This window comes from Coptis chinensis, chromosome 8 (assembly GCF_015680905.1).
Source record: "Coptis chinensis isolate HL-2020 chromosome 8, ASM1568090v1, whole genome shotgun sequence".
Lineage (NCBI taxonomy): Eukaryota > Viridiplantae > Streptophyta > Magnoliopsida > Ranunculales > Ranunculaceae > Coptis > Coptis chinensis.
Genome location: NC_141463.1, coordinates 95,160,605 through 95,178,646, shown reverse-complemented (window position 1 = coordinate 95,178,646; position 18,042 = coordinate 95,160,605). Strand labels below are relative to the sequence as shown.

The 18,042-nt window shown below is 36.0% G+C and overlaps 1 protein-coding gene and 1 long non-coding RNA gene across 7 annotated transcripts; one reads left to right on the top strand and one right to left on the bottom strand.

Moving 5' to 3' along the window:
• The first annotated feature begins 30 nt into the window (after positions 1-30).
• ATG6 (AUTOPHAGY 6) lies at positions 31-6,666 on the top strand. 6 transcript variants are annotated; one of them, XM_086581472.1, is made up of 12 exons: positions 31-77; positions 162-384; positions 593-748; positions 887-1,248; positions 1,421-1,591; positions 2,003-2,127; positions 2,290-2,338; positions 3,156-3,314; positions 4,244-4,329; positions 4,578-4,649; positions 5,567-5,716; positions 6,370-6,666. In XM_086581472.1, the coding sequence occupies exons 4-12, from the start codon at positions 889-891 to the stop codon at positions 6,572-6,574; spliced, it is 1,377 nt and encodes a 458-aa protein (XP_086437598.1). In that variant the 5' UTR covers positions 31-77; positions 162-384; positions 593-748; positions 887-888; the 3' UTR covers positions 6,575-6,666. The 6 variants fall into 6 exon arrangements, with proteins under 6 accessions (XP_086437598.1, XP_086437600.1, XP_086437596.1 ...); XM_086581470.1 differs by lacking the exon at positions 31-77 and having other exon boundaries at positions 106-275; XM_086581471.1 differs by lacking the exon at positions 31-77 and having other exon boundaries at positions 106-384.
• A 5,589-nt stretch (positions 6,667-12,255) lies between these two features.
• Positions 12,256-16,422, bottom strand: LOC147484694 (uncharacterized). The gene is made up of 5 exons (XR_015206807.1): positions 15,991-16,422; positions 15,473-15,535; positions 15,016-15,174; positions 13,583-13,754; positions 12,256-12,802 (listed from the first exon to the last, which is right to left on the bottom strand). It is a non-coding gene; the product is annotated as an uncharacterized LOC147484694 (long non-coding RNA).
• Positions 16,423-18,042: the final 1,620 nt, after the last annotated feature.

Genomic DNA, 18,042 nt, shown 5'->3' with positions numbered 1-18,042 from the left:
TGAGTGCTTCATTATGCAATTTTGAGGGCCGAGGGCCGAGGGCCAAATTATCACCCCTAGTGTCCGTGTGACCGTGTGTATTTGCATTTTGCAATACAAACCAACGTTATTCCAAATTACAGTGAGTCTGAATAAGGTATAAAAAGTAGGTCCGTTTGTAGCACTACTCGAAAAACTGGCTCTCATCGTCAACATTCAACACCCCTACTGAAAACACCCACCACTAGAAAGAAAGAATTAACCTTTACCTGTTGCTGAAGCTTTTAAATTCCCCGGTAAATTTTTTCCTCTCATATGAATACATGGTCTACCCAAGTTTTATTTTCACATACGTACATTGTTTCCAAATTTCCAACTTTGAGGACTTGAAATTGTCTAACAAAGGTGATTACAAGACTCGGGCAATCCAAATATCGATTCATATTTTTCTGTGCATGCTTGTAGAGCTGTTAAAGTTTGTAGAAAACACGGAACTTTACTGAATGTGTATTGTGAAGGGGCATTGTGTTGAAATTATCGCTTTGTTTTCAATTATGTTTTTCAGTTGATTGTGCTGGTTTTTAGGCTTTAGTTTATCTTTTTCTGTATGCAGGGATATGAAGGACGATCTTTCTGACAAAGGGCGGAGCCTTTCTATCGATCCAAATCTTCCAAGATGGGTTTGCCAAAAATTGTCGCCACGCTTTATGTGTTGTTGGTGCTGATTCTTATGCTGACAAGTTTTTCAATGACTCCTCTTCTCCCTTGGGTTAGGATTTTTGTTTGTTTTATAGACTGTTATTTTTACAGCTTTTGACAAGTTAAAGACAGTTGATAATTTAGCTACTTTTACGACATATTTTGGCTCTGCCATTTACGTTCAGTATTGTGGTTTTAATACTTGCAGGGATGCAGGGGTCTTCAGTTCATGGAGCAGGCAGTGTGTTGGCTTCGACCAGAATGGATCATTCTTATGTTGTGTTGCAAAAACAAAGGACTCAAGCCCAAGGTGTCCCTCCACGTCCTCGTGGTGGACCTGTGCAATCTGATAGCAGCCAGTCCGGGAAAGCAATGGAGGAGTCGTTTGTTGTGTTGCCACCAGCTGCTGCTTCGATGTACAATTGTGAATCTACAGCAGATGGAGGTGGGGCTCAAGTAGCATCACCAGGGAGTCCTTCCAATAGCCCCTTGCAAGTGAACAATGCGGGGTTTCATTCAAGTATAACTGTCCTGAAGCGTGCATTTGACATAGCCACAACTCAGACTCAGGTATATTGTATAATCATCATGACCTGTGTACAAATGGTTCTGTTGATGTCTTGATTATGAAGGCAACTTTTCATGGTTTAGGCTTAGCTTCAAACTCTTCTGCATGTAAGGCTTGGCCCTTTTATATGAGTATTAGTTGTTTATTTTCTTATTGTCTTTCTTCTTTCATCAGGTTGAGCAACCATTATGTCTAGAATGTATGCGGGTACTGTCAGATAAACTTGATAAAGAGGTTGAAGATGTCAACAGGGATATCAAGGCATATGAAGCTTGCCTTCAGCGTCTTGAGGGGGAGACACATGATGTTCTAAGCGAGGCTGATTTTCTTCGTGAGAAGTTGAAGGTACTAATTGACAATCACCACCAACGTTATCCTAATTTTCTTCCATCTGGATGTTTAGAATGTTTGTAGTGGATCACTTCGCTATTGTTTGCATCTATGAGAATCAGTATTGTGGTATTAGAAAGTGCATGGTGGAGGCTAATTCATTATTAGTGATGCCACTTCTTCTAGGTTAAGGGGCGTTGGGGATGGGGCAAAAGGCTTGTTGAAAAATCCAGTGATCTGTGTGTTTTTACCTTTGTTTTTGATCGGTGTGTTTTTACCTAAAATAAAAAGATAAATTAGATGTATTACTTAGGACCAGTAATATGCACATATGCTTAAATCAGAGAAACAAGTAACATGTAAGACTTTGATTTATCTGTTTGAATTTTTAGTAAAATCAGTTTTGCTTCTACATTACTTGTTTAGGTTGAAGAAGAGGAGCGAAGACTTGAAGAAGCAATCAAAGAAACTGAGAAACAGTGTGCAGAAGTGAACACCGAGTTGAAGGAATTAGACCTAAAATCAAAGAGTTTTGACGAACTTGAGGAACGGTAAGTTCTTGATAACTACTGCACTTTTCATATTGGAGAAGATATCTGCTAATGCATTTTACAAGTTCATTATGGATTTTTCTGTAATCAGAAGCACGTTCTTTTAATCATTCAAACTCTGCATGTCTAAGTGCCTCCTTTTGTTAATTGAATAACTTTTAGGTACTGGCATGAATTCAATAGCTTCCAGTTCCAGTTAACTTCACATCAGGTATGCTTCAAATATTGTGTGCTTTGTAATCAATATCTACTTCTATGATTGTGACTATTTCCACTAGTCTTGCAATCGAAGAAATTTACTTGGTTATGAGAAAATATAAACTGCTCTTTCCAATGTAATGTATAAGAGAGCCAATATCCCTGTACATGATAACCATCGCAGTTAAGGGCACAGGGTGAAGTCAAGGTCAAAATGCAGATTGCCTTTAAATCAGAGAAAGGTAGGGCTTAAAACAGTGAAGTAAATAAGTATGAGATATTCAATTTTGAATTAGATATGAACGTAGACATCGCCTTATTTAAAACTAAGTGATGAAACAATCAAATCTCCATCAGTGAAACCAAGATGATTCCAATTTCTAAATGATACTTCTATAGGGTAATAGCCTACTAGGATGTACAATATGTATTGACCATTTGACCTAATTTGGAAGGATAATAAAAGTCACCCTTCTTGGCATAATCAAATATTATTGGTTGTTATATTTTCATAAATAAAATTTTAGGGATTGCTTTTGCATAACAAAAGTTATGAGCTTTTCAAATTCGAATATAATCTTATCAGATTATTTAGTTCTTTGCATTAATCTAGCTGCCTCCTGTGATTATATAAATAAGCCGGTTTTGTTTTCTTATAATTGTGACCGTCTTTGATGGATAAAAGAACTTTGATTATTTGTTTTCCGTAATTTGTACTTTGTATAATGGGATTTTGTTTTAAGAATTAGTTTTATTATTGTTGTTATTATTATCCACCTGCCTTACCCACATGCAAATGATTTTAATACAACTCCCTCTCTGATTCACAGGAAGAAAGAGATGCGATTTTGGCTAAGATTGAAGTGTCGCAATTACATTTAGAATTGCTGAAGCGCACCAATGTGCTTAATGATGCGTTCCCTATATATCATGATGGAGAGTTCGGGACAATCAATAATTTTAGGCTTGGCCGTCTGCCAAAGATACTGGTATGCATTTTAAACTCTGAACTAGGCGACGAGGGTCCATGGAATAGCTTGCTATAGGGGTCACGACTCGCCTATGCATTGCAGTAGTGCATAGGCTTAGCTCACTGCTCACCCCAAGCAAATTGAATGTGAGAAATTTTAGTAACAGGACAAAGGACTTTTTCACACCCTTGTTTATTAGGTACACCGGTCCTACAAATGCATAAGAGTTGGGACAATTTTTGATGGATGTTGTCATGTTATAATCTTAGCTGTTAGTCTCGGACGGCATTGATTGAGTGAAAATTTGGTGTTTATGTTTTTTAGAAGTACATAAAATGTGTTGGTGTTAGTAGATTGTTAGCGCTATGAGTGCTGCTGTGTGTAGGCAGGGAGGCTAGTTTCTTCCTCTTGTTTTCCTGTTGATGCTAACATATTCTGCGAATTTTCTATGGGGTTAGTTAACATTATCTGAGCCTACCGCAATCTGAGAATTTCTTCAGGTAATAATCAAAGCAGTATCTGTAAAGAGGGTTTACTGTGAATAGTTGTGGTAATTGGGCTTATATTCTAAGTTTCTTGCTATATGTCTCAATACATTTGTCATTTGAAATAACAACTTTTAGGAAACTAAACATGACCTTAGGAATATTATGGGGAATATGCTATGTATGTCGGTGCACATCTATGCTTTAACTTCTGGCGTTTCTCTTCCTTGAGAGCGAGGGATATTCTTGATCGCAATCAATTTTTCATTCTTTGTACATTGTATATTTTTATCCATGTGACTGTTTTTACTGCTTTCTGTTTCATGTTTCTCTTCCTTGAGAGCGAGGGATATTCTTGATCGCAATCAATTTTTCATTCTTTGTACATTGTATATTTTTATCCATGTGACTGTTTTTACTGCTTTCAGTTTCTTTTATTCATTCTTTCATCATCATGTGTAGGTTGAGTGGGATGAAATAAATGCTGCATGGGGACAGGCATGCCTTCTCCTCCACACAATGGCACAATACTTTCGGCCAAAGTTTCCGTATCCTTACAAGTGAAATCTCTTACTTCTATGAGCATGCTAGATTCCCATATATCCTTCCGGCTATAAAAGAATGTTTCTTTAGCAATTCCTCATTTCTATAGGAATATGAGACAAGATAAATACTTGAAACTATGTTATCAGAACTTGCCGGTATTGTCACTTCAATGCTTTGGCACAGTAATAGAACAATCAATATAGGTTCTCTCATTGTCTGTGGGAATAGCCTTAACTTATATGTATTTCAGATACCGTATAAAAATTCTTCCCATGGGTAGCTATCCTCGGATTATGGACAGCAACAACAATACTTATGAACTGTGAGTACCAAGTGCTTCTTTGTTTGTTAATAAATTGTTCAGAAGTGTCATTGTTTTTTTCTGTTATATTCTTTAGAGATAAGATGCATCATAAGCTTTACAGTGTACCACCAATTGGTGAGTACTGCCTAGGAGGCTAGGAGATATCTAAAACCTTAAACGTTAACCTCCATTTTCTTTGTGGGCGTCTTTTATTTGTGGGCAGTTTTCCCAGAGGAAACATCCATTTTAACAGGTAATGTTTGGTCAACCTCTTGATTTTGTGGGAACTTTTGGCAACTAATTAGTTGTGATTGTGAGTTTTTATAAGGAGAGGGGAGTGGATTAATTTGGGAATGGTTAGAGCTCTTGGGAGGAAACATTTCCACCTGAGTTACATTGACACAGATAGGTGTGTCCGTATCTGAAGTTTCTGACACGGGAAAGTATTGAAAATTGAGGTATATCACATATAATGTGTCCAACAGGGACACATGGATACGTATCCAACACGGAGGCCCAATCTTGCATCAGTGGAGGCCTATTATTTTCAAAATATGGCGTGCCCATGTAACGTAGGTTTCCATTAATAAACCACCCATATTAGGACTTTAGCCTATAAATGAGTGCGGGAAAATCCCACAAATCCAATGTAGCTCTCATCGTATTTGATAGCTAAGGGAAAGGTTAATAGAATATCGGTTATGTGATTTCATCATGAGAATCAGCTCCAGCTTTATGGAATTTCCTTTATTTGGTCCGTTTGGCCATGGGTGGGGATTTGTTAGGGTAGGATGTTTTTACACCACCTACACTCTTATGCAGTCTTACCAAATGGGTTAACCAGGATACTCTCCCATGGTGATAAATTGTTTCTCCTTTAAATTTGAATATTTATCTAGTTATTTGATTTTTTTTTTTTTTTTTTTTTTTTTCAGGTTTGGCCCTGTGAACTTATTCTGGAGTACTCGTTATGACAAAGCAATGACCCTGTTCTTGACCTGCCTCAAGGATTTTTCTGATTTTGCAAATTCCAAGGATAGAGAAAACAACATACCTCCAGAAAAATGTTTCAAGCTCCCTTACAAGTAAGTTTCTATTTAGCTTGTTGAAACAGTACTCATTTAAATGGTTCTTGAATATACCAAATTTATTTACCGAAGAATGATGCATCAGCTCTGACATTAAGCTACTGGTCTTCGACCAGACATTATTGAGCAGCAGTTATTAGGAAAAGACGGCCCTTTGACTTTGTTATATTTGATACCTAGCACTAGCTTGTTGTAATGAAGTTCATTCTTCTTCTTTCATCCTTTGGTAAAATATCTTGGGCATGTCTCAGATGTAGGCACATTAGTTTCAGGTGGGTGTAATTATTAAGAATTTAGGCTAATTTGTGTCCACTTTTTTAAAAGGAAATTTTAAGGAGGTGGCCTCCTCTATATCTGTAACACCTCAAGATCATCAGTTTGGACCTTTCAGTTCGAGTACTTTCTGATGGCAATCAAAACCACCAGAGAGCTACTCAGTTGATCTCCGAAGGATGCATTGGTAGGAAAGACTACCGATGTTATTAGTCTATGCATTTGCTAATATAAATGTAGTCTGCTTCATATGCCACATATTCATAAAATGCCTTGAGCTGTGCAAAATTTGTTCAGAGAACTTGAAAAAGTGTGCTCATCAATATTCATTAGAAAGTATATTGTATGTATTTAACCTTGCTCATTTTGTATTTTAGGATTGAGAACGACAAAGTGGAGAACTATACCATCACACAGAGTTTCAATAAACAAGAGAATTGGACAAAGGCCCTCAAATACACCCTCTGCAACTTGAAATGGGCGCTCTTCTGGTTTATTGGCAACACAAACTTCCAACCTCTTTCTCCATTGGTCTCTTCTCATGATGATGTTTCTACCATGGGTTCTCTGTACAAAACATGACCAACTTGAAACAAACACGGTCAGATACATGATCTAGTAAATTGTGCTCAGTGTATATAAATGAAAAAAAGGTCCTAATTCACATTGTATCATCATTTAACTATCATCAGCCTACTTCTGTGTTATACATCTCTTTACGGACTCTGATTACAAATGTAGGGACATAGCATAGGATGATTCTTGTAGTTGAATGGGTGAGGAAGAGTGATAGGCCGATAGGATGAATCCATGGAGAGTGCTTGTAGGGAACTCGCCCTCCTATGAGAAATTGCTTGCACATTGCCCATAATAGTCGAGGGGATATTTACTGACATATTACTGTTTAGGTGAAATCGGATAGAATGATTTCTTCACTAAGGCATGAAAAATTGGAAAGCCATAGTTCTCAACCCAAAAACCTTATCTACTAAGCATTTTTGCTTGGAAGTTGAAACCGTATTAATTCACAAGTAATAATGCACAGATTCTATTAGTAACATGGTCTCCGGATAAGGATAAGTATGATTAGCAATGCAGTACGTAACTTTCATTCTACCTCAGTATTTCCATTGATATTTCTGTTGTATCATTGTGTGTTAACTGTCAACGCTTTTGAATTTCTTCCTAATCTAGATGCACGAACTCATGAGTCGTGATCACAATATTTAGAAACAAGAGTGTAAAATAGCGAAGTTTTTACTTTTTACCAATTCATTTCCTCAAAATTTCCATGCACATTATTTTGTCGGGTGGACATGAACGGAGAACAGATGCAAATGCCAAAGAACTCGAACCTAGATTACAAAAGAATCTAAGTGGGATCATCTGCTCTTAAAATTAGGGTTAAGATTAACTCATTTACATATTCAAACAGCTCAATATATGTTACTCATGTAGCAAAATCTCTACTAGCAAACTATTAGGATCTCTATCACCTAGCCACACCAGCTCGAAAAATGTCAGACCAAGATCAAACTTTCAAGTCAACCAACGGAAGTTTTATTCATTCTTGTTCGGTGTTTTATTCAAGGTATAATGAATACACGAAAAAGCATATCTATATTTTAATTCCAGTGTCACTTTCAAGACGTTTACTGTATTAACACTACTCATAGGCAAGATTTAGAACTACTAAGAACAGTCCTATCTGTAAACAATCAATATTTTGCTTTCCACAACAAAAAACGATAAACAGAGAAGCTTTATAATACAAATGGAACCAATTATCAGCTAATTATTACATTTCTTGGTAGGAAGAATGTATATGACAACGGCCGAGTCCTATAACTATATTATTAGTTACCAAACTTGTGTTTTGTGATGGGACTGGGGGGAAATCTCCTCCACCTACATCCATCAATTTTCTTTTGAGCTACATCACTTTTTTTCACAGGAAGCATAGAAAAGGTAGCATCTATCATGGATTAATTGAATACCATAAGGGTCGTGGGCAAATACACTTACACTCCATTGGACAAACGTCCTCAATCATACAATCATCCAAACTGAAGATACCTTCATCATGTCCACTGTGGCAAGGAGCTTCCATATCGTGGGATGTGAAGTAGATACAACTACATCCAGGGAAATCAGATGGAACAACAGAGAATGAGTTATTCGCACCCAGAAACAACGGCACAATCTCCAATGTTTTTAGTTACCTCCCATTTGGGCGCATATGTGGGACTGAACTTTTTAGTAGTACGATAAAAATCCAAATCATCGTCCCCTAAATCGTTATAGAGTGACTCACCCGCCTCGAACATGTCATCTCATTTTCGTAGTGACAGTGGGCTTATGATTGGAGAAGATCCGTCACCGTCAAGGCCTTTCACTATACCAACCTCTCCGGTACAGTCTAGAACATAAAAGTCCCCTTTGTAAAATGTGAAGTCATCGTAATTTAAATGAAGCCCGGGTACTCTGGACCAACAGTCGTCCTTTCAAACGCATAGGGTAACTTGGTGAGAGGAAGAAGGTGGACTACTTTCTCATGAACCGTAATTAACCATCCAAAAGAAGATCGCATACACGACGTCCCAATAACTCCGGTATCTCAACTTTATAAGTCAATCCATCCAAAATACTGAAGAACCCAAGGACACCGTCAAGGGAATAGTTTTCATATTCGCTGATGTTGTACTTCAACGACATAGGGACAATTAGCCATGGAAACCGACTTCTGTGACAGAGTTCCGTGCCCGAAAGTGACCTCCACTACTTGCAGACACAATAGAAACGGATTAAGTATAGGAGATCATGAAGAAGTTCACTCCAAAAACCAACATTATTATTTTTTGTCATCTCCATATGTTCCATGCAGAGGAAATCCTGAGGAAAGGGTTCAAAAGTTCAAAGGCAATGAAAAAAACAAGGAGCATAACGAGCAAAGTTTTACTTACCACAAAAATCGAAATCCAAGATGAGATGAAAAGTGAATATTTGATGGAAGCGGCTGATTTTTCAATACGAAGTGGTGAACTGAAGAGGGACTCTATTGTATGCCTAGGAGTGAAAATATCACCTGTTATAATTGTACAATATCATATCGTTATCAGATTTCGGATTACCACATGAATATATCGGAACACTGATATATATTCAGGGTTTTGACTTTAGAAGCCATGGTTTCAATTTTATACGTCGGTTTGATGTTTTCCAATATAACTGATTCAAGTTTTTTTTTTCGATAATATAACTGATTCAAGTTTCAGTCAATATGGTAGTCTGATGCACCATGATATAAGGATTGAGGAATAACTTGTACTTCAAGTTTTCTATTATAAGATGAAGAATACTTGTTTGGAACTTCAGAGAGCCAAAATTCATATCACCCTTAATCAGCTCCAGGCGTTGGCGCGTAAAAATCATCTCTTTACAGGTTAAGACAGTAATAACTCTTTCCTCAGACATTGGCTTCAGTTACCAACTTCTTCTTCTGATTTCTTACTGTATTGTTTCGATTTTAATTTGATAAAGGTTCTATATGTGTTGCATGATAAAGCCATAAAGGTTGGCTACTTGTGTGTTTTGATGTGCCACAAATTGTCTAAAAGAGATAATGACCAAAAAATACATTGAACTTTGTACTTAGTTTCAAAACCGACAACGTACTTTTTTTTTATTCAAATAAACATTGTACTTTCACAAAGTTTCAATTTAGACATTCCGTCCAATTAATTGGATGTCCAGCCGTTAAAAATTTCCCCAATTCTAATTTGCCTATGTGGCAGTTGTTTAGACCATGATGTGGCATTCATTCAACATTTCGACACGCCAACTCATCAAATTACAAATGATCGACATTTTGACACGCCAACATTTTGATATTTCGATATTTCAACACGCCAACTCATCAAATTACAACTGATATATTGGTCCAAATGTTGATATTTTGAATTGGTGTGTCAAAATATCGAAACGTTGGCGTGTCAAAATGTTGAAATATTGGCTTGTCGAAATATCGAAATGTTGATCAGTTGTAATTTGATGAGTTGGTGTGTCGATATGTTGAATGAATGCCACCTCATGGTCTAAACAACTGCCACATAGGCAAATTAGAATTGGGGAAATTTTTAATGGCTGGACATCCAATTAATTGTACGGAATGCCTAAATTGAAAATTTGTGAAAATACAATGTTTATTTGAATATAAAAAAAGTACGTTGTCTGTTTTGAAACCAAGTGCAAAGTTCAATGTATTTTTTGGTCATTATCTTTGGTCTAAAACAGTTTTTGGGTTTTGAAAATTTAATTCCTTCATCTTCTTAAATTGCATAGTGAAAATTGAAATTGATCTGCTGGATTATTTTAGTAGAGATAGATAGTGTTTACTTTTATTTTGTTACGCGTCACGAGCTACTATTGCACTTCATTAATGTTGGTTTATTGTGTTGTAGGATTAGGTTGGTTATCCCTCTGTAAAAAAAAGCAAAGGAGATCATGAGTAATTTTGTCGATTGGAGCCAACTTCTTCATGAGTTGTGTTTGTCGGACTTGGGCATTTTTAGTTTCAGGCACGATGCTCCGTAGTCATCAAAGTCTACCATGGCTGGTAGTTCCATTTGTTGCGGAAGGAAACCTTGGCAAAGAAGAAAACCACTGTCATGAGGGTATTTTTGGGGTTGTTTAGCATAATGGATGGAGTAACTTATAAATTGGAGATACCAGAGTTGCAAGGCCGTCGAATCTGCTGAGCTTCTTCTGGTTGGCTTGTTACTGTCCATGGCAACTCAGAGATGCAACTGGTGCATCCCTTCGCTAAGAAAGTGTTAAAGCTCCCTCCTTTGACAAGTTTCCCTAAGGTCATTGGAACTCGATTATTAGAGGAAAGTGGCCACAATGTCCTCCTTTATCAGATTCAGCGGCACCTTCTGAACAACTCAGTGTTTGAATTCGGCTCAGAATTCATGCGTGACATCTTCCTATATAAGGTGATTACGTCCCCTGCTCCTGATAATGGTAAATCTTTGACTTATCCTGAGGTAATTGTAGCTATCCCTACGGTTCATTGTCACCAAATTCGGCGTTTTTTTTTTTTTTTTTTTTTTTGTAAAAAACGCATTTAAAACCCTAGATATTGGCAAGTTGTCTTGTTCCAGGGGAACCCGGGGTTTTAAAAAAAATGCGTTTTAAATGTTTTAAACTTAAAAACCGTTTAAAACCCGAGATTTTGAAAATCTCCCCTTTAAAACTTTTATTTTTTTTTAATCTAAAAGAAAACGTGAGAAGAAAAAAAGGTTTTGGAGTTTACCTTTTTGAAGAGTGGGCTAACAATTGACTTTTTGAGACAGTTTTATTTTGCTTTGGACTATTAATAATTGGAAAATTTAAAGTTATTAACTTATTTGTAGTACTTGATTATGTCATTATGGTTAGTAATTAGTAGTATCTTATTTAGAGTCGTGTTTTGGTACTGAATATAAAACTTATAGTATTTGGATGAGTAATTATAATTTGATACCTACCTTCATATATTTATTTGAATTTTCTTTCATTTGTATTATTACTAGTTAATGCCCGTGCCTTCGACACGGATTGTTTTTGAAGATTTTTAAATTGTACGGTGCTAGAGAATATATTATAGCACAACAATCTTTAGAATTCATATGTTCGGCATGTATTGATGCTTACTGTTTACTAATACAATATTAAAATATATAAAATGAAAGAAAATTAACATTTTAATAGAATTTACATAAAACTATGTTGGCTAAAGAACCTGAAATAATATTGCCCGTGTCGAACACGGAGATGTAACCAAATAACTGCACAAAAGTGATCTAACTTGAACGACCTTTTCCCTGCATGAAAAACAACACAATCTAGCTTGAATTTGTATTGCCGAAAACATTTTAAATTTTCTTGATTTGCTTTGATGTTGAAAAAAAAGAAATAATTGTCGAACAATAATTGCCGAAATTGATTAGGAGGTATTCATTTGAAATTGTTTCTTAATTTTTAAAAGCTCCAATATTCGGTCGTCATTTCAAATTTTGAAGTTTTGCATATGATTTCCTTTGGCACGGAATGTCTTTGAACAATATCATAAACAATAATTTGAATGAACTCAGTGATATTCATTTCTTCAAGATATATAAGTTTTACTTTATGAATTGCTAATCAAAATTTATGTACAGTGGAAAAAATGGCTACTGCACACCCACAAAATGTTTGCAGCACAATAAAAACCTGCGTGCCACTTTTAGAACTTTAGAAAATGAACGTTGTGTTAGATTATGCACGAATCTGATTAAGAGACGCTTAAACAAAAACAGTTAGTTAGTGACTTGGTTGAGATTAATTAAAAACTGGAAAACAATTAGACCCATTGTAACATACGTGACTTGAGAGCCAATTGACCCAGTTCTTGAAACTCCCAAGTTGCTGCTAGGTTACTTCCAAAACATTTATAAGTCTATTACAACTCCAAACAAAAATTTAAAGGGTGGTCTAATGCTATGGACTATCTTCTGGTTCCCACATGTCAATCCAGCTCCCTACATCATTTCTCAGCTTTCTCATCAGTTCTAAGTTATATCCTACGATAATCGCCTTGTCTAGCTGCCTTGTCTAGCTGCAATCTTCCCAAAAAGAACTTCAGCTTCTCTGCTCCCAATCTCTTAGGCACTAAGCTTCAAAAGGTGTTTCTCACTAACCATTTTATATAAACCTGTCAGTAATGCACCATCTGGATCCTTACATATAGCTACAGCTGTTCCGTTGCAATTATATCTGTCTTAAGGACCCCTAGAAAATGTTTCAAACCAATCATGAAGATGATATGGCCATATATATGTACTGCAAGTCTGCAACACTAATGTCATTCGAAAATGAAAGAAAACTATGTTTTTTTTTCTTGCTTTATCTGGATGATAATTTCACTAATGTCATTCGAAAATGAAAGAAAACTATGTTTTTTTTTTCTTGCTTTATCTGGATGATAATTTCTTATGAGCCCCTATGCATCTTATTATCTACTTCCCTTTGGAAGCTTTGTTTGTGTTTACATGCTGTGCTTGTTTGTGTTTGCACACTCAAACACAGGTTTATTTCATATGTTCATAAATGTCATCCTCGTAATCCCCACTCTATGCCATCCAGGCCACTAACACGACCACCCAGTCCCTTATATTTATACTCGTAAATATTTTACCTGCTAAATTAATCCTAGAGTCATACCAGAAACATTTAGTCCAACTTTGCAGTAAGGTAGTGTTTATTTTGTGTGCTTAGTGGCACAATGTTTTTTTTTAAGGAGGGGGCCATTTTAAACAATGTTACATTTACCTACTAATTGCGTTGCCTAGGACACTATCAATGGATCCTTTGGCCCCACGTACCATGCCTTGCAGCATTGTTAATGGTGTCTCTGGCACAAAGTACATGCCTAAAATATAGTAGGATTCCAAAGTGGCAAAAAAAAAACAGGGGGGGGAACCAAAAAAGAAAGAAAGAAAATGTGAACCCCAAGATTTCAAATGTAAAAGACTAAGAGAATAGAAACGGAGAACAACGAAGTGAGCATACCCGGGAAGAAGAAATGAACTTGAGTCTTCTTGAGTGGCAAAAAGGAAAAGACGAAGATTTGGTGTTTACAAAAGAACTTCCTAATTCTAAAGCGTAAGCTTAGCTTGTTATAGCTTGACTGCCACGTACATTTACTTCATGTCCTTCCCTCTCTTTTAAACTTCATGAATGGCTGATACATACAAAAAAATTAATAGTAATATAATATCAACAACAAAGAAACGGAAGATACAGAGTATCTCAATACTTGCACAAAAGCTAAAACAATATATGCATTGAAAAAACTCGAATATTGAAAATAAACTACATTGGAAATTCTTCTAACACCATCAAGACATTATTAATGTCTATGTCAATATCATGGCTCTCATTATCTCATAGCAGTAAGCTAACGCTTTTATAACCAAGAAAGGACGTACAGGGCTGATTTCAAGAAACCACCATTTTTGTTTACAACGAATAGTGCAGAAGCTATGCCTTGACTAAGAATGAAAAGGTTTCTACCCTGATAAAGATTGATTACATAAAATTAATTGAGTTAGTAAAGAAATCTACTCTTGGGATTAGTACAATCACTTGTACATACAAAGCTTGTGTACACAACGTAGAAAACTTTAGTAGTCAATAGGCCCCCAATGCTATGAAACGAAGCTTAAACCAAATTGCCTCATTTATGGTTGCAAAAGGAGGGTGTGCACATAGCTATCAAGCATAGAACAATACAATAGGTTTCAAATTTCAAAACAAAGACATTACCTATGAGGTCAATATCATTATTTAAAGGGGTAAAATGATATATTTTTAATAATTAAGTAAGCCCGTGTATCTTCGGGTGCGTAAAAATAAAATATTACTCCGATTTTTACCAAATTATAACATTTCGGAACAAATGAGCGTGATGATCAAAGAACAATCGACCATGCATATCCACCATATCTACCGCAATTTAATTCTTAAATGCAACTTCAGTCACAAAAAATTTAGGCAAGGTCAATGGATATCAAGGTCATAAAATAGGATGAGCTTCCAGAAGAATCAAACTTAAAAATATTATGACATAAGAGTAAACCTATTCCCAATAAAAATTTGACCAAGTGGAAAACCTGAAACAAATTATCATACTATTTTGTAGAGAAACACATTTCAAATAGGCCAATCCCACTTTTAAATCACTATAACTCACTTCAGAGCTGAGTGATTGGAGTTGAGTGCATAATTCACGAACATATGTTCATGGGTATATCCCTTTTTTTTATGGTGGGGGTGGGGGTTGAATCACATGTTTATCAAAAATCAACGCTCAAGGTAACAACCAAACTGTTAAGCGGTCGAAAAGGGAAAACATCCTATCACAGATCCACCAATCAAAAAGGAAAAAGTAAGAAACTCAAAACGGTGCATACAAATGAAAAAATTTCCTACGTATTACTTACCAATGCTACTTCACAGTGTGCTCTAATGGAGACTTGAGACCTCCTCAATTAAAGTATCATCAAGAAGAAACCCTCTGTCAGGGTCCCTTAGCTCACTGAGAGGAATAAAATTTCAAAATCCCCAATCAGGATGTTTTGCACTAAATTGGGGTTGTGTCTCTGCATGAAGAGTAAGATTCAATTTATTAAACATATACATGCTATATCTTATCCTAAACTGATTTCATAAGAACATTTTGTGTGGTTCATTTATGCTAAACCTTGATTCAACAATGACCAAAAATGACAAAAAGAAAAAACCTGCGTCAACTAATAAGTCATATCAAGTATACAAAGTATCAAAGAAATAGCTTAACAAAAAGAAAAGAGGTGTAGGTTTCTCAAAACTAAGGAAGTACGAATTTTGATTCAGTTAAATGAAGTTCATGTGATAGAATATGAATGTAGGTGTACAAACCTTCCTTTTGTGAGTTCTGCCCTCCATACTCGTGTTTGCCAATCTATTGCTTCCGTTACTTAACTACAATGAAAAATTGAATGAGTGCTAACCATATTTGAGAACTCTTATTAAATGACTTATTTCCTCAAGTGATCCATTCAAACATATGAAGAACGAATACATCAAGAATTTGAGTATAATTATTTGAGTATAATGAGTGCTAACTATATAACAACCACCATACAAACATTTGTAGGACGGTGCATGATGGAAGATTTAATGAGAATGGATCACTTGATCCCAGAACCATACCTAACCTGCTTTAAGACAACACAACATTTTCCCTTCACATGTGGACTTCCCGACATCAGGTGTTTCCTGTGACTCTGTGACATCTATGTCATTCCCTAGATGTATAGATAAGAATGACCTGTTCTTGTTGTTTTCTTGAGTTGGAAATCAAAGTTGGGTTCCAAAATACAACCCTCATAAACAATCAAAGAGAAAGTTCAAAGTTGAAGTCCAGAAACACGTACCTGTATAATTCGCTTCTTTGCCATCAATACACGGTGCAATTTGAATGGGAAAAAGAGATAATTGATGTGCAAAATGGAAGGGAACCACAATATGTAGAAGAACATGAGCCGCAGATTTCTCAAAGAGAAAGAGAAGAAGACTGATGGGATAGACCTAGATTAATCATAATTGGGAATTACATGTTTGAGAACTGAGAGGAGGGGGGGAGAGAAGGGAAGGAGAACCAAAGGTCGAAGGTTTTCACAAAAGAGGAGGTCGTTTTGTCTCTTGGAGAGGGTGAAGAGAGACAGTCGTGTGAAGCTGAAGAGAGAAAACGTGCCTAATTAATTACCATAATTAAAAACTTTAATTACCACTCATAAATCGTGTTTATTCTTCTAATCTTCATTCCACATCACAGTGCGTCCCGACCGTCGATTTATACCCCTCAAATGAAATCCCAGCCGTTGGTCATAAAACTTCCCTCCGTTGTTATATTAGATTATTTTTATTTTATGTGTCTATTTTTTTTCCATTTTTATAAAAAATCAAACTCCTTATCTATTATATTCTTTATCATTGGTTTTTACTGTTTCTTTTATGTATTATACGTTTTAAATCTGTTTTGTACTGTTTTAAACCCATTTTTTTTTCCTATGTTTTTTTACGTTTTTTTCCGTTTTTTTCGTGATACGTTCCATTTAAAACACAAACTAAGTTTTTTTTTTTCAAGTACACTATTTCAAACCCGTACCGTAGTTGGTGACAATGCTACGGTTAACAGAGATTTGATATACTTTAGGCCAGAAAGGGGACGATTCTTGGAACGAATTACGTTATCACTGATGGAGGCGTTGATATAGTGAAAGGCTTAGATGGTCCTGCATCCACTGCAACATTATTTGTATCACACTATCACCACGAATGGTGCAAGATGTAGATGGTGATAACAATTATTTGGTGGCATGTTCTGATAACCTGTTCCTAGTGGCAAGGTTTTTCAATATTGGGTCACGTGTTAAAAAAGGCTATAATCTCACTGAAAAATTCACGGTATTCAAGTTGGATTACAGTGAGCCCAAGTGGGTGCAGGTTACAGATTTAAGCGATTGTGCTTTTTTCGTGGGCTTCAATAACTCTTTCTCCATTGTTGCATCCGATTTTCCTGGTTGTAAAAGGAACTGCATATACTTTTGTGATGACAAATTGACAATATAGATGGTCCCTTTGCGGGACATGATAAAGGTATTTTCAGTTTAGATAGTTGTACTATTGAGGAAGTATGTCCATTTGATGTAAAGTTTGTTTGCGCCCTATATGGTACTCCACATGTTCGTGATGGATTTCCAGTGGATCAATATCACATATGACGTTTTATGTGTAATAAGTGCGTGGCTTCAGATGTAGCAGACTGCAGACTACTACTCCCTCCTTTTTTTTTATTGTTATGTTTAACTTTGTTGTTTCTCCTTATTAGCCTTCAGTTCCGATTTGAAATTCTTTATGCAGTGTAATTTTAGCCCTAGCCAAAGCTAATGCTATTGTGCTCCATTAACTTAATTTTAGCCCAAGAAATTCGCAATTGCGATAGAAAAATGTATACCATAAAAAGCATGTGTGAGAGTGAATGAGCTTATGAGCCTAATGGTGACACATCTTTTGAAAATCGTGATTAGAGTTGTTAACAATCGGTTTATTGAACCCGAAGATAGCCTATATAGGGAAACAGCTAGTCGAATTTGTTATCTCGGAATTATCTTAAACTAGTTAATGCCCGTGCTAGTCGACACTCAAAACACATTGCGTTTAAATAACTCTCCAAAATACCATCTCCATGGTAGCAGTGGATCGATGTTATAACCATTTCTAGTTGTTTTATATTTCATAATCATTTCATGCGAACATTAAAGTGAGGTTATAGCAATTCTATGCATTTCATTTCTCACAAACCAACTCATTACACGTACCCTTTATATTTTGATAATTCAACACATAGAATGAGGAACAAATAAGGAGAGAGAGACTTGAATTAAAAGCATCTCCGTCCCTGTTAGAAATCGAATCCTAAAAAC